The following is a 17,420-nucleotide window of genomic DNA, read 5'->3' as shown; positions in this document are numbered from 1 at the left end:
GGTGTTATAAATCCCTTATGAATGCATATTATCTCTAAAGTAAACATGGAATATGTGCTGGTTCTTGAGATCTCCTGAGCAAATTTCATTTAGTCCTCCTTCCTAGAGAGTAGTTTAGAGGCAACTAAATATCCTTCATTTAATTCCCTAACCCCACATGCATTTCATCTGATGTTGGATATCTTAGGCATTTTCCATGCTTACGAGACTGTCAGGATGCTGCAACTGCGCAAAGTAGAGAGAAAGATGTTCATTAAAATGAAGCAAAGGAGGAAAGAAATTCCTGAATAACAGATTTTGTTGTAGACATCTTCATGCAAGAATTTGATAACTAGATAAGACATCCTTCTTGGAAGGAGCAGAGAGTTTTTTACATTAGGTTGTGTGAGATGGGAAACGCTCTACAAAGGGTTGCAAGTGGTATTGGCAAACATTGTGTTGGTGAAGAGGAGACTGAATTGTAAGACAGTAATGGGAAAAAAGATTAATCTAGAGGTCAGATATTCAAAGGGAAAATCAATCCAGTCCAAGTATTCATCCCTCAGTGGCACATAGCTCTTTCAGGGGTTTTGTAGGTGTGTGCTTGGCACTAGGTCTGGCCTTTGTGTTATACATTGGGACATTGCAGCTGCCTTTCAGCCCTCAGTCTGTAGAAGAGCGGCCCTTAGGAAAACGCTTTTCCCATAGGAACCATTTCCAAAGCAGTACACTGAGGTATAATGTGAAACACCTTGTGAGAAATGAAAGTCTGCAAAACAAATTCCTACCATTTTAATCTAATAATGTGATATGAATGAAGATACAAGTTTTGGAGAGCCTTTTTAAGGATAGTGTTTCACTGCTGATGGTTGCTGATGATACACTGCAGCCAGGACTGTAATGGCAGCATGCCATTAAGTTAGCAGCTCCTGCATATGTGTCTATGTTACAAATTGTGGAGTTGTCTTGTTTTAGAACGTGCCTCCACGTCCTTGGTTTTGATCCTTCTTAAGTCTGAGTTCTGTTGGTGGTGAAACCAGACAATTTCTGGAGTAGGCAGAGTCCATTTCTTCCTTTCTAACAATTGGGATCGGAATAGTATCAGTAGACTGACAGTAGCCTCATTTATTTCAGGCACGTCTATCTGCCTTCATATAATACTTCATTATCACAGGTCTTACAAGACCCTATGTGCATAAATAATTTGATTGAATACAGAGAACTTCACTATCTCGACAATAACTTTGCAGATAGGGTAACCACCACCCACCAAACCTTTTGCTACTGTGGCATCCTCTAAGTGACAGAACTGACAAAAAGTAGTGAGGGACACTCCTGTTCAGCTGCTCTGGCCCTACCTCTCAGTATGTGTTAAAGTATTCAGTGATACACCTTGATGCCACCTACTGCAATGCTCCTAATATTACAAGCCATATATTTCTGTTCATTACTCACTGCAAGATCTTGGGTTTGATGACAAGGTCATGTATTTGATTTCTCCCACAAGTGCTAGCAATAATGTTAAATATAGCTCATGTGGTTAGAAACTGTCTTTCCGTAGGATTTTCCTACACCTGTAGCTGCACCAAATAAGCTACCAAATACGCAGCATAACATCAATAACATTTAATATTGACTTTGTTTGTGTATTAGTTCATCCAGGCTAATTACGAGGGCTGTTGAATCAAAATAGTATTTGTTTTGTATGACCCGATTTTACATGTTTTACTGCAGGGCCTTGAATACACAGGCTTCAATTCCATGGAGCAGCAGAAAGCACTTGGCATCAAGTCTGGGACGAAGGGAATGTTTCAGCTTCCAGCTGCCAAGACTGCAGCAGCCTAACAGCTCACACAGCACTGCTATTGTTCATCAAATGCTGTGGCAGGAAATAGATTGGCTCAAGGATGCTCTAATCATACCTATTTTTCGTACCTTGTCCGCATAGAGATGTTGCAGCTTTGGCAAAGAGGAAGGAATAGCCACAGTTGTACAAGTCAGAAAACAGTGGCATAGGTGTCACAGTACATGGCCAGGTTTTGAACTATCCGAATGCTGCTGGGAGGTTAGAGCTTCTTAAAAGGAGCATCTCTGATAGCCAGGCTGTTCATAACTTGTAGTCACAGTATTTATAGCCACGTGACTGGATGTCAGGAGCAGCACCTGAAGCTGTCTGAACTACTGTGTGTACGTACACATGCGTTTGAGCTGCTGAGCAGCTGTATTGTGGAGAAGACAGCATGTCCTGTATTTATGAAATATATGCAGTCAAATAAATGCTGATGTGAGTGCCTGAAGTTCTGCTTTGGCATATAGTTGTTTATCAGATCGTTTTGAGCACTACTAAAAATGAATAGAAGGAGAAAAAACATGCTGGCATCCTCTTGTCTTGAGAGGATTTAAAACACGTTTTGACAGGTGGTCTTTTTAAGAGCACACAGCTGGCATTCTGGACACCAAAGACCCTCTTGTTTTGAAATCCACAACATCTGATCAAAAACCTATAAATACTTTTTTATTCACGCAGGCTATATTTATGCAGGTGTTTTGTATCTTTGTTTATGGAAAATAAAGACCAGTTCTCAACTGCCCCTAAGACTGCTTCGCTGAACCTGGAGCTTCCCAGGCTCCTGTGCTTTGTCAGCCAGTCAGCAGCGATATGGCTGCCCACCATCAGTTTGCAGTAGCAAGTGCGAGAGGTGTGATGGTGGGTTTTAACAGCAGTATGTCAGTATCTGAGTCAGCATTTTATTTCACTGGTATTTTCAGAAATTGTTAAAGTGTTCTTCTGTATAGAAGATCAATAATGACACTTGAGGCATGAAGGTGAGTACTAGGAAGCGCTGTGACTTCGCAGCACAGAAGGCAAGACACCCAAATGAGGAATGGTGTGAAGGTCCTCAATGTGTGTCTTAAAACTGCCATGGACGAAACAGCTGCTGTCACTTTTGACATTTCTCATCTGTTGTCATTAGGACCTGTAGATGGTGTTTCAAACAGCGTGGTTTCAGCTAACAAGCACTCAAAACCGAGTGTAACCAAACTACTGCCTTGAAGTTGCTAACTCTGTGGTGTGACTGGGCACCAGGAAGATGCTACATGGGGTTTGCTTTAGAAATGAATGTGACGGATCCTGCTTGCAGTCCGAGCATTAAAATACTTTTCTGTCAGGAACGTGAGGAAATCCTAAAAGAAACCCTGGCTACCAAACAGAATTCTGTGAGAGAGAGGAAATCTCTTGCCATGAAGATAGAATTTTAAAACTCCATTACTTTAGCAGCTACTTTTTGCAGGAAGCTGGTATTGCTTCATACCAACCTCAGACTACCCCTTAGTATGAGTATGCAGTTTCCATTTGACTCAGAGTTTGAAAAATAGTTAACAAATTTCTGTCTGAGGGTGGAGACAGTAGGTGTTACAATGTGTACATTGGTTAAGACAGCAGTGAGGTGCTATAGACAATCAGCTCTGAGCTTTGCTTTGTAAGTAGATATTAAGATTTTAATAAAATTCAGCATCTCTAACCATTTTAATAGGTTTATTTTCAGTATCAGTAGAAACAGCCAGCTTAAAAAAGCATTCCTTTAAAATTTGTTTATAAAAAAGGTTATTTATTGAACTATGTGAAAACCAGTTAGTTTCAAGCTGTCCTTAGAAAAGAAACTCAATTAACTTTTTGAGGTTTAGATCCCAAAGAGACGGATTCCCCTCCCCGACAGCTCTTTGGTCCCGGCTTCCTGCCATCGCCTGCCTTGGGACTGCGTTCCCATTCTCTGCCAGGCTGTACCTGTACGGTTGGGTGCTACCAGAAGTGGAAGTGCTGTGCTGTAAATTTATAATGCTGCTCTCTTGTAAGTTGCCTTCTTCCTTTAAAAGGTTGATATATTGCATTGTGAGGTCAATTGTAAATCCAGTCAGTACCTGCTAGTAATTCAGTCAATTGGCAGAACATCTGTTTTCTTTGGGAAACACAATCAGTTGTGTTATCAGTTATGCCAGCCCCTCTGTTGCAGTAATTTCATTGAATGGAGCAGGGTAAGCCCTCATATTACACTACAGAGTGTTAAAAAGTGTATTTAGTTGTCACCTCTCCTGTACGGCTCTTATGTTCTTGTGCTTCAGGAGCTCTCACTTACCAGTGTATTTTGAACTGTAGAGTTAGACACCCTGCTACTTATTCACATTGAGTTTCTTTAAGGAGCTAAATTCTCTCAGAATATTAATTTCTGTGCTTGCATCTTACAGCAGTATCTGCAACTAAAGTTGATTTTGCTCCAGCTGTTCTATACTATATTTGCAGTTAATATGGGGAAAATCTTTCAAGAATTACCTATTATAAGCAGTAGGGGGCAACTTTTCCATGAAATTTGTAGAGGTTTGACCTTTTTATTTTCAGTCTGCAAAGATGAAAATATATATATACTTTCTGCAGTTGTTCTCAAATTGTCTGAACCAAATACTGACTTCACCATGTTACTCTAAAATGCAGATTCAATTTCCTGCATTCTGCTAGGTGAGGAACAATATTTAACCAAAAATGCTGGACCTTTGTTTTGGCAACATACGCCCTCTGAACTGCACAAAAGATGATAAACAGCATATAACCAATAAGTGTAATCAATTTTCAATAATTCAGTGCCATGATGTTTGGGTGATTTATCCAGGCTTCTTTGCCTCTTGGCTTTGCTGGAATGAATACTACATAAAGTCCTTAAGGTTTCTGGTATAGAAAATTAAATTCCTTGATTGGTTGTCAGAGAAGGAGCAGTGACCTGCACCATGCTGAGGATCCCACCCAGTCCCTTGACAGCTCTTACTTTTTTTTCTAATGAAATGGAAGCAAATTGCTGGCTCTAATTAATGCTGGCAGCGTTTTTCTCCTAGTTTCTTGCTGGTGATGAATGATAGACATTCTGTTAATTCAGAGTGCAGTCCCTGCATGTGGAGTATAAAGCAGAGTCATTAAGATATGTGTCAGAAGGCAGAGCGCTAGCAGAGAGGGGAAGGGACAGAAGAGCCAGAACAGCTAGACAGTAATGCTGGGATATAACAGCAGTAATGGGCTTTTCACTACACTCAAGACAGGCCTCAAACTGACCTCTTAACCCATATATATGTTGATCTATGCTCCCCAATTATGATAATTCACAGTTTGAGTCCCAAATCGTGTAACTGCATTTTCCTTTGTTTCTTAATGCTGTTATCAATGTATTTTTGTTTCTTTGACAGTGGAAAACAAAAAGGTACTAAACTGAAAAGACAAAATAATTAACAGGTATGTGCATCTGTGTGAGAGATAGGCAGGAGTATTTCAACTTTTTATTGCTTTCTGCTATTTTAATGGTTCTGTCTCTAGGAACTCTTTATTGTGCATTACAAACGGCAGTGTGGTTCTCCCAGAGGTCTCCCCTCCTCCACAGGTGACTGTCTTTCACTCCAGGAGCAATCAGTGTATTAACCTTTCTCTCTCCCTTTCTATTGCACAAATATCAAAATAGGGAAATGGAGCCTGCTATACATCATTTGTGGTGCTCTGGCTGAGGCAGTTCTGCAGCATACTCAATTTCTGTCCTTTTTTAACCAATTATGCTGCTTTTCACAGCTAATTCTTTTTTTTTTTTTTTTGTCATTTTTGTTCCCCCCACCCCAATCCTTGTTTCTTCTCTATTGCAGCGGTGATCCCCCTGACTGACTCTGAACACAAGTTACTGCCTCTGCACTTTGCAGTTGATCCTGGGAAAGACTGGGAGTGGGGAAAAGATGACAATGATAACACCAAACTGGCCAAGTAAGACCTTTTTGTAACCTTGATGTTAAGCAGTGAAATGTCTTGAGCCATACCTGATTGAAATATTGGGGGAACTGCTGACAGAGAGGGCTTTGTTCATGTTCTCTGGCTACACGGGAGAAGACATGGGTGGGTATCCAGCTGGCAGTCACAATTCAGGCTGCTGTTCCATCTCTCCCTGTTAAGAAATACTGCTTTTATTTTCAGGCTGGTTTTGACTGTTTGTTCCCTTCTTTTTTCTAGTTTGATTCTGTCTCTTGAGGCAAAGCTTAATCTTCTACACAGCTATATGAATGTAACATGGATACGCATACCATCTGAGACACGGGTAAGGTAACTTCCCCTCGGTCTAACCAAGATCAGAGAGATGCCAGGCACGGCAGGGTGCTGCGTAGGGCAGGCTGCCTGGACTGGCCAGCTGCCTGGAAACACCAAAGCGTCCTGGCAGCAGGGACAAGTCACTCATGGCTCACTGTCATGGCAATCAGGCTTACAGATTTTTCTTTATTAAAATAACACAGTTGCTCGTATATTTTTGCAACTCATGCTCTGTTCCAGAATGTGTTTTCTAGCTTTATCTTTCTGTAGCTTATTTCAGTAGTCCATGTAGTTCAGAAAAGCCTTAAAATACACCTTTTCTCGCTGTTGTTTACTGAGAACTTTGGCTTGCTCTCCTAATGCCACTGTTAGGTTACCAATCCCCAGTCCTTTCGCTTTCTGAGAATCCATTCGTATCCCTGGACAGCTCCCAGTTTAGAGTGGCTGACAAAAGGCCACAGACTGGTGCTGAACGGGAGCCTGGTTCTTTCAGAAAGCTATTTTAGAACCATGCTCAACTGGCACCTAGTCAGCCACAAATTCCTCTACAGATTACATGAAATAGATTGAGGGGTTAGTCTGGAGGCAAAAGGTTGCTAGGAGAGGATGAAGGTGATTTAGACAGCCTACATAGATGAAATTTGAAAGGAGGAACAGGACACAAAAGGAGAAAGCGTTTAACAAACTGCAAGAGGGGAAAAATGTGTTTTTCTACAGTTTCTACAGTGGTAGCTACCACATCAGGAAAAGGAGAGGCAAAATGGTTCTCTACTTGTAAGCTGTGAGCCTGAAACTTGTGGGACCTGGGTAACCTCTCCCTGCTTTGCACTTGCCACATGAGTGTGGTCAGGTCACTTCAGCACACATCTGCCCCTTTGCCAAGTGGGGATAACAGCTCTGCTCCCGACCGGGTGGTGGGGGCTCGGGGATTCCAGAAACAGAGAGAGGACAGTGAAGTACCCGGGGACAGGAAGCAGGCATGCATTTCTATACTGGAAGTATATACGTTTCCAGAGCTGTTTTGTTTTTGTTTTTGTTTTTTTTTCCCCTCTCTGAATCATTATGGTTAGTTAAATATTTCATATTTAGCTCTAGCAGATTTTAGCTTCATGATGCCTGAAAACAAGACTAAGTTTTGCAGGAGTAAATGGACAGAGCCACATTTTCAAGTATCCTAGGATCCTCATTATTGCATTTTCAGGAAAGATGTTTTCTCACCTTACCTAAATTATAACTTGGAACTCATAGACTTCTGACACCAGTTTTATCTGCGTTTTATTTCCAATAAGAATTAATACATGTCACTGTATTCCTCAGCCTACTTCCTGAAGTGTAATGTTTAATATTTCAGGCAAGATGTTTAGCTCTGGTACATTGTATCTTTGATTTTCATGCACCAGAGACCTGAACAATGAAGAAATGACTGTAAATAACTGGGTTTTGAACATAATGATGTTTGAAACATTGCTACATACAGGTTTGTGTGCTGCATCCCCTTCACAGCGTTCAGCAGAACCTCATTTCACTTCCATCACGTTAGTTTCTCTGTCTCCCCCCGGCTGAGAGGCAGCCTGTATTGTGTGGAGGGGCCAATCTCTGCCTGCTGGCCAGCCGCTCCGCAGCAGGGAGGTCGTGCTGCAGCCTCCCCCTCCACAGGAGCACTAACTTGCATCTCTCCATTATTCAGACACTGATTTTCACAGAAACTCAGACTGAATGACCTCTGTTCTACAAATGTGCTTGAAATGAGCCAAAAGCTAGTGTAGGAACAAGCAAGATACGTAGTCAGCACAGCCAAGTAAGCTTTATTTGGTGAAGAAACCAGTGGAAAATGTCAATGCGTAAATTAAGAAGTACATTTAAAATCAGTGTCAAAATCTATATTGGATTTGGGGTTTTTTTTGCACCCAAGTCCCTGTATGAAACTGATTTTGCTGTATCTAATTGTAATTACTTTTTCATAGCAGGCCCCTTTGGCTCAACCAGAATCCCCTACAGCTTCAGCCGGGGAAGATGTTCAGTCTCTGGCTGACTCAATGGACTCGGACCGAGATTCCATCTGTAGTAATTCCAACGGCAATAATGGCAAAAACAGTAAAGAAAAAGAAAAGGACAAACAGAGGAAAGATAAAGACAAAACCAGGACGGATTCCGTTGCCAATAAAATAGGAAGCCTCAGTAAAACCCTGGGAATTAAACTGAAAAAGAATATGGGTGGTCTCGGAGGCCTGGTGCATGGCAAAATGAGCAGAGCCAATTCAGGGAATGGAAAAAATGGTGACACAGTAGAGAAAGTCAAAGAGAAGAAGTCTAAGTCTCGGAAAGGGAGCAAAGAGGAATCTGGACAGTCTGCGAGCACTTCTCCGTCTGAGAAGACCACTCCATCTCCAACTGACAGAGCTAGCAACTCACCCATTGAAAAGATGAACACTAAATCCTTCTCTGACAAGCAGTCTGACCCATGGAAGTACAGCACGGACGTCAAACTCAGTCTAAATATTTTGAGAGCTGCCATGCAGGGTGAACGAAAGTTTATTTTTGCTGGCCTTCTTTTGACCAGTCATAGGCATCAGTTCCATGAGGAGATGATAGGCTATTACCTGACCAGTGCACAGGAGCGTTTCAATGCAGAACAGGAACAGAAAAGAAAGGATGCTGAGAAAAAGGCTGCACCGAATGGGTCGTCTAGTAGGAAACTGGAGCCAGAAGCGTATTCAAAAGAAAAATTAGAAACATCTCCTCAGGATAGGGCATCACCCGTCTTGCCTCAAAGCCATACAACTCAACTGGTTTTAAAATTCAAGGATCGCACTAGTCCCACTCCTGGGTCATTTTCTTCACCTACTAATGGGGGTAAGAAAAGTGGACCCATTCCAGTATCTGCCCACTATAGCCATACGCCACCCGTTCAAAGGCAAAGCGTCATCCATTTGCATGATGTCAACTCTAAGCCATCCAGCTTCCAAGATGATACCTACAAGCCAGTGGTTGGCACCCTAAAAACCTGTGCCACCTATCCCCAACAAAACAGATCACTGTCTTCTCAAAGCTATAGCCCAGCTCGGATATCCGGTATCCGTACCGTGAACACAGTGGAATCGCTGAGCTATGCCATGCCTACGGAACACAAGTCTCAGACATACACAAATGGATTCAATACTGGCGATATCAGAGACTGCTTAGAATATGCTGATGAGGACACTCCTCAGACCTGGTTGAACAATGATAAAAATCAAGGCAGAAGCACAGTTTGCCCAATATATTCCATCCAGCAGAACCGCTGTAAGAAGGAGAACTGTTCCTTTTATGGTCGTCCTGAGACTGAAAATTACTGTTCATACTGCTACAAAGAAGAGTTAAAGCGCAGGGAGAGAGAAAGCAAGGGACACAGGCATTGAGGATTCTTCCATGACTACTTAGTTTTACCATTTTCTTACTTACAAAGTAAACAGTGTTGAATTGCAGTAAAAGGAATCCTTAAAAAAAAGAATAAAGGATTGATGAGTAAATAGTGTCTAGCTTTTCGCTTTTCTGGGGCAATGAGGAAATAATAGGATTAATTTATCATAAAAAAATATATTATTTTCCATTTTGTCAGTATCTTTTTTACATATACTGGTAAGCTGAAGGGTTGTTTACTCCTTTGTCAGTGCTGTGTATATGTTTGGTCAAAAATTTACTAATGGTGCCTGAATTTACACTGACATCACTCAGGTAGTAGAATGATAGGGGAAAGTCATAATACTGGAGATGTGGTGTTGTAGTAGGGTAGTATCTGTCTTGTAGACATCTGAAATTCATAGCTATTAGGAGAGTATTTGTTCCTCAGTAAAACCTACATTTTTCATAGCCTTTTTTTTTCAGGAGGGTAGTGATTTTGCATATTGCACATTTTTAACATGGCAGCATATTGCATTACTACTAACGTTTGTACTCACTTTAGTCTGACATTGAATGGTTCTGGGGAAAATAGGAGTGAAAGGTCTGAACTCATGAGGGCTGTAGCTCTTCCCAATTTTAAGTTCTTACCAGTTGTTTCTACGCTTCCATAAAAAAGTAGATTTGAGACACTTTTATTTGTACTGAATTTTTAAACGGGTTTTATAAAAAATACATTATGACTGGCAAGACTTCACATCACAAAAAACCACCCCATAGTATAGTTTTGGGCACCTGAATTTCAGTAGTATTTTCATTGCTGTTAAAATTGAGAGAAGTGTTAAAAATAAAACATAAAACTTCTATTAGATTTGGAAAATTTGATGACCAGCCAGGAAATTTAGGATCATTTCAGAGCTGAATGAACTGCTTGTCAAAACAAACGTATTGCATCAATTGATTCCCTTAGCCATTGAATGAATTTAATCATTATTTATTCCTTTCTCAACATTACCAAGTGATAGTTGTTGCAAACATAACTACTTCTGAGCCTTTCTTGAAGGCTGCTGGCTCCACCAATTTTTGAGTCTTCTGGATTAAGCTATGTACCCACCAGGAGGTTCCAAGGTGATTATACACTACCTCCAGTATGAATGGCAACTCCTAGCACAGAATTGCCCAAGTCTGATATCCAAATATTTACATAACTATTTGCAGTACTTTTGAAAACAAAACTTTGCTCATAGAAACATTTCTGTAAAGCAGACACAGCAAATACTGTTAAAGTAGAGGTATGACATTAGGAAGTTTTCTGGTTTTGCAGCCCTCTGCCATCAACTGGCATGATGTCGTAAGAATGGATCTTTAGTGTTAGACTTGTAAGCAACGGCTCATTTACTGTCTGCCTACATTTTTATTTTTTTTTCAGAAAGAGCTCATTTTCCACAAATAGGTGAAGAATAGCCTTCAAGACTGCTTACTCAGCCCCTTAAAGGTACTGAAAATTATTTCTGCCTTACTCATTATGGAATAGCACTTTTCTGGCCTGCACAGGAAAGATTCTTTGCCAGAGTCTTTGTTTCTGATTCTTTTCTGCTGTACCCCAATTTTTACTCTTGACGTGCGTGGCACCATTTCACTTGTGTACAGTTAATCCTAGTTAGCCTTGAAACTGAGCATAAAGCAGTCTGTGAAACAAAATACACAAACTTATGCTGATGTGGAGTGGCTTTCAGGAAAAGCACATAAGCTTTTGCTTATATCCCACTGAAATTTGTGGAACTGAGCACATACTCAAAACTGACCATATGTTTAGGTTTTCTGCTGAATGGGAAGTGTACGTAATAGTTTCATAATAAGTCCATTAGCCACTCCTAAAAAGTCATGGCCTTTGCCATGTTAGCTGTTCCATGAATCCAGACCTGTACATTGTATTTCTTGCCACGTACTAAGCGTACACTGAATGTCACTGAATCTGCATTCCTTCATTAAAGGGAAATATTAATATGCGTAATGAAAAGTTAAACCTCCATGTGACCTCTGTCCTGAAGGTAAGCACGTTCTAAAATCCAGGTCTCCGGTTGTGTACACTGGTCAGCAGTGTCCTTTTTTGGTTAACTGTCATGATTACACCTAAGTTCTTATTGCCAAAGAAATCTGTGATTGCAGGTTATGCTAAACCAAGCCAGATCAGTTTAAACCAAATCAAGTATCATACTTGGCTGTATTTGTTGCTGAGAGTGAGAAAACTGACAGGATAAAACTTCATGGGAGAAAGAAATATTTAAGAATTCTTAGAGCATTAGAGTAGCAGTAGCATTTGATACTCTGAGAATTGCTTCTATGTAAAGTTGTGCTTAAGAAATACTTCATTAGCAGCAAACTAACACCAGCCCCTGTATTTAAGTCAGTTGTATCCTTTCGGAATGAGGAAAAAAAAGTAACAGTACATATGTGAAAATAAGCAATTACCATGAGAAGTTACTGTTTCCCGTTTTTCAAAGGAGTTGTTTCTATAGTATGTTTTCAAGATCTGCTGCTCACAAAAGATGAGTTTTCCAGCTGGTCAACATTTAGACAAATTGCTCGGTTCTAACTTACTGAATAGAATGTACCTGTATGTTAGATTATTTTGAAAAATCAATTGGTCTTCTGAATAATAATAGGGTTGACTGTATGGGATAAGAAACTTCAGTGTTCACTGTCATCCTCAAATCACACAGATACTTCCATATATATTTGCCACTACTGGATTGCTCATTTAAAAATATCTATTATATGAAATGCTGAAAGGACACTTTAGTTGTGCCTGCTGCATGCCTACAAGGCAATTTGCCAATTAAAATCAACCCATCTTTTCCCAGTATTTGTCCTTTTTTTCTGGACAAGCAGTCCTGTGATTTTTTTCTTGTTTTATTTCTGATCTATTTGTGGCAGTTGTCTAAGGGGGCTACCATAGGTGGTATTATACAGTCCAAACATACAGAAAGAGTGCCTCCTCCTGAAGAAGGGAATGTCCCATGAAAACAAGAGTCTAGCTGTAAGAGGAAATTTTCTACTTGTTTTGTTGGTTTTTTTTGGAGACAATTCCCAACTGCTCATGAGTTGCATTCACCAGCACTGAAAGAAGTTGTGTCATTCCTTAGCTAGGCATGAGAGGGAATAATCTTCAAATGTGTGTTTCTGTTGCACTAAACAGCTAACCTTTGACTGCTCTTTTGGTTTATTTTTCCTTCCATTGAAAGCTTACATAGACCACAGGCCAGCAAGTCCTTTTCTGTGCCTGATCTGCCCTCTCTGTACCTTCCAGAGCTCGTTAGAGTTACCACTTAGTCCCAGCTGTAGAGAAATGCAAGTTTTGGAGGACCCTATTCATTTCTTCTATTAGCTTAAGTGGCTGCAATACACATGGATATTTTTGCATTTGTATGTGCTTTTTCCCCTCTCTCCTTGATAGTGACTCAACAATTATCACTGTTGTCCAGTTTCAAAAGTACAAACTAAATCCTGGGTAGGCTACACCTGCTCAGAATAGATCCAGAATCACCAGGAGATCATTAGATTGGAGGAAGCTGGAATTTTTCGAATGTGTGAATGTGCAATTTTTCTAATTTAAAAAAAGGTGTAAACTTATTATGCAATTTTTTTACTTTGTTCATAAACTCTGATACTAAGGTCTGTTCGTAACAGAAGAGGCCTGTAATACATAATGCGTTTCAGTTACACTTTATATTAAAGTTCCATTTTAATTGCTTTATAAGGAGTTAATAAAGTATTGCTAGACTTTACAAGTATTTTTTCAGATATGAGTATCAGTTGTAGCATATGGCTAACAAGCAGCTCATTCAGAAAAAGGTGGTGCAGATTATCAAAAGTAACTTCAGATATTTTGGATTTTAAAACAATTGATTAACCTTTTGTTATTCTGGTTCATTAAGTTTTATAAATGCAATGGAAATATAATGTGTGACCCAGCTTTCTTTAGCCATTAGTTTTTTCTTCCTAAGTCAAAGGTAACATTACAGGGATCAGTGAAAGAAAGATGCTGTACTTGAAAAGTTTTGTGTTGCTTATTTCTTAAGAAGCCTAAATAGGCCAAGTGAAGTCATCTTTTCTAAAATGCAAAACTCGTGAAGTGAGCAGTGTTCCTTGATACAGAAAGCATTGAGGAGAGACGCTTAACGTGGATTTGCGCACCATTTGGCTGCAGATCAAAGCAGTCTGCTGAGGCAATACCAGTCCTTGTACATACAGGCATATTCAGGGTAATCTACTCCTCATGTGATGAATGTGTAGATATCAAAAAATGCACAGCACAGATCTGACAAAATACTGCCCTCTAACTCTCTGACTCTGCAAACAGTTACGCTGGTGCTCAACTTCACTAATATGTATAGTCTCCCTGGCATCAAGGGGACTGCTTATTTTCAGAAACTTAACGTAACTGTTAAGAAAAAGCATAAACGTTCATGGGATGGAGGCCTGAGCCTTTAGCCAGTGTTTATTCCCCTCAGGCAGCCTGACCCTTACTCTCCCAAGGAGAGAATCGATGAGAATTTTGCCTGAGGAGTAGAGGGAAGCCGTAGGCCTCTTTGGGCTAAATCTGCTGTCCTCTCAAACCTGTGGACAGAATCCCGTTAGTAATGGGGGCCTTAACCCAGGTGCTTCATGGACACACAAAACACTTGCGAGCTGGACGTGAAAGCAAATAAGGGAGTGAGGTCTTTGTAACGCTGGGAATGTTTTGCACAGGTGAAAACCCGTATGTTAATAGAAACCACAATAATAAATAAACATAGGTCCAGAGAAGCAAAATAACTGATGCCGATTGTAGATGGCTTTTCAGCTTAGTGTATTTTAAGTCTCTGTCAGTGTATTTGAAGAGTATTTGTTTTAGGGTATGACAGCTTACGCAGAGGATCACCAAACAGTACATAGCATAGAATTTAAATTATTTCGGTAACAGACACTAGTATCTATTTTAATTTGCACATTAATTTCCAGTGTATATGACTAAAATACTATATTGTTAAAAATGAGAGGAAAACAACACAAAAGTGTTTGTAAGTATGTTCTGTTTGTAGACCTAAGGCTGTATTATGTTGGAATTTTACAAGCCAAGTTTAAATTGTAATATAGAAATTATTTTTATATTATTTTGAAAATATGCTAGAGAGCAATATTTTGCGCCTTTATTATAAACAGGGTCATCATTTTAGTAGGTTACCTTCAGAAATGCTGGTAGATATTAACCATGAAAAGAAAGCTTTGTAAATGTACTTGTTGTTTCTAACTGCTCTGTCTGTTGTGCACATCTGTATCTAATGCGAGTTGAATATATAAATTTTTTTTAATTGAAAAGCTTTACATTTTTCTTTATATATTTTGGTACAACACTATCCCTCCCTATTTAATTCTACTCTTCCTTCCAGTCCCTACCAATAGCTACTTTTATAAGCAGCTTCTAAATAAACGTTCATCGGGAAAGTTTTCTTACCAAATGAAACATTTCTGTGTAGATATTGATTGACTCGGGACATTCATAAGACGCCCTGAATCCACTGGAGTAGGATTACTTTGCTTTTTTAAAAACAAAATCAGAGATTTATTATTCCTACCAAATGAAAATCAAGAATTAATAACCAGTGCAGTCATTTAGCATCTGTGGGAAGAAAATCACTCGATCACAGAAATGTCATCCTTTAATTGGCAGATACATTGTGTCTTAATATATATCAAATATGCATTAGCTTCTTGCAGATTAAAGTGTGCAGATTTTTTTTCTTCATAGTTCTTTGTACTGTACATATCAATTACTGAAGAACCATGCAAAAAAACCTTTGCAAACTAATGCATATGTTAAGTTAGGAGTCAGTGTAGCTTTTAAAATTCTGTAATTTCGGTGAGTTAGTTTGTTGGGGTTTGTTTGTTTGTTTAAGAATTGCTATTAAGGTATGTACTGCAACCAAAATTTTCAAATCCAGATGCCTAACATTAAGATTCTGCATCTAGGTTTCTCCTAAGAAATAGACTGGTTTTAAGATGTACCGAGCATCAATTTCTGTGGGAGCAGAAGCTCTTTCTTGATTTCAGAAAATCAAGTGAGCATTACTCCAACACGTTTTCAGGGCTTTTCTTTATTAGTCTACACTTCTTTTCAGTCAATGGAATTTACATTTTCTCTTTGGTGATGTTCCATGTCTGAACAAGTAATTGGGCTGATTCATAAAGTGATTCCTTGAATATGGAGAGACTTGCCTTGTACCAAAACACCATATAATTGTTTAACTGTTGCATTCTTAATGGGGCTAATGTATTCCACTGGTTTGGGGGGGGGAGATAAAACTTCTTTTTCTTGGATATCATGATCACTCTGTCTTGTTTTTGGTTTTGGGTTTTTTTTTTTCCTCTCAAGTGAATATGCTGTTGTGATTGCTGGTTTATCTCCCATTACCTGAATGCATGTACTGTATCAAGAGAATTCAAATGGCTGATGCACATTTGCACTGTGGAACATGTGATATGGGTAAAAGCCACCATGTTCCAAACAGCCTTAAAATTATGACTCTCTGGGGACTGAGAGTCACTTAACTGGATGCAGCCTCTGTCCCACTTCCTCATTTAACCATGGCTGTAAAACCCTCTAGCCTGCTGTAGTCTGCCTAAACTGTATGCGTAGTCATCTGAACAACCTCTAATCTTAAAAGAAATTTTTCTTTAAAAAAGTGTAATTCTTTGTAAGTGTCACTGTGTCAGGAAACCTTAGTCTAAAGAGGAGGTGGGGTGAAAAGAGAGAGATAATGGTAGCTAGCAGAGTAACCACGGCACCAAAATACTAAAAAGAGGGAAAATAGTTAAGATGTACCAAAAACTATTTCCTGTCAAGACTGGAAGTTTTGTAGATCTTCCTGTATTCTGGGAAAACAGAGAAATGTTTTTTTTCCATTCATCTCTGCATCTAATATAGTCTCTTACTTTGCTGCAGAGTTTGCTGTTGGGGAAGAAGGAGAGGAAAAAATGGCAAATTTTCTTCTCTTCTTAAACAAAGCAAATTCTACTCTAGTGGCAGAATCATCTGAGATTGCAAAAGTATGATCCAATGTTAGAACTAAACAGTGCCTAACTCCCGTCTGCCCGTTTTGCTTTTCATTTTGCCCCTTTGAAATGCTGGGTTTTAAAAAAAAAAAAAAAAAAAAAAAGCTGGGGGTAGTGGGGGAGTTTAAGAGGGCGTTTAAAGAATAAGCTTGTATGACAGTGACCCAGTTCCTTTGTTCACATGCAAAATCAATATAAACACTATAAACACAAAAATGGAGTTACACTGGAGTTGCACTTTCCCTCTCAGGCAAGCTGAGAGGTAAAAACCACCTTTTTAGGTAAATCCCACGTAACTGCTTTGCCACAGAATAAAATTAGAACCCTTTGGCAGAGGAACTTTGCCTGATGAAGTCTTGACAGTATGTCGGAAGCCTGAGAGCCATGGCCAACCTAGCCAAAACAGGGCAAGCCTGGTCAGTCTTGCCTGTAAACCACACACAGTTCACTCTGGCTCATGGTGTCTAAACGGCATCTTTGCAGTAAAGATGAAGTGGAACATTGCCTTGTTGTCATTGCCTCCAGGTTTAAGTAACACAAAGCCTCTTCCCCATGCTTCTGGTTAAAATATGCAGGAGATGTAGCAGCAAAACATGGCATCTCAGGCTCAGAGAATGCCCTACGTCTCCTTTTAATGGGCTTGCAATCAGGTATGAATTAAAACATAGCCATGTGGGCGTGACAGAAGCGCTCTCATCTCTAAACTTTGCAAATTGTGTGCACTTATGTTTTAATACTAACAAATTAAGCAATGATTTTATTTTTTATTTGCTCAAGATTGAGTACTGTAAATACGGTCTTTGTATAATGCACACAGTGCGTGTACAGTACAAAAAATGCTTTTCCCTTGGAGCCGCTCAAG

The 17,420-nt window shown here is 39.7% G+C and overlaps 1 protein-coding gene across 1 annotated transcript in view; it reads left to right on the top strand.

Moving 5' to 3' along the window:
* The window catches only part of OTUD7A (OTU deubiquitinase 7A), a 91,705-nt gene extending 82,116 nt beyond the window's left edge, over positions 1–9,589 (top strand). Inside the window, exons 12-14 of the mRNA XM_009885759.1 lie at positions 5,653–5,767; positions 6,011–6,095; positions 8,050–9,589. Coding sequence (XP_009884061.1) covers positions 5,653–5,767; positions 6,011–6,095; positions 8,050–9,483 — 1,634 coding nt within the window. The 3' untranslated portion in view covers positions 9,484–9,589. The remainder of the gene's footprint in view (positions 1–5,652; positions 5,768–6,010; positions 6,096–8,049) is intronic.
* Positions 9,590–17,420: the final 7,831 nt, after the last annotated feature.

This window comes from Charadrius vociferus, unplaced genomic scaffold (genome assembly GCF_000708025.1).
Source record: "Charadrius vociferus isolate BGI_N301 unplaced genomic scaffold, ASM70802v2 scaffold325, whole genome shotgun sequence".
NCBI classification, from domain to species: Eukaryota; Metazoa; Chordata; class Aves; order Charadriiformes; family Charadriidae; genus Charadrius; species Charadrius vociferus.
The sequence above is the reverse complement of the archived record's forward strand: the minus strand, read 5'-3'. Positions and strand labels throughout refer to the sequence as shown.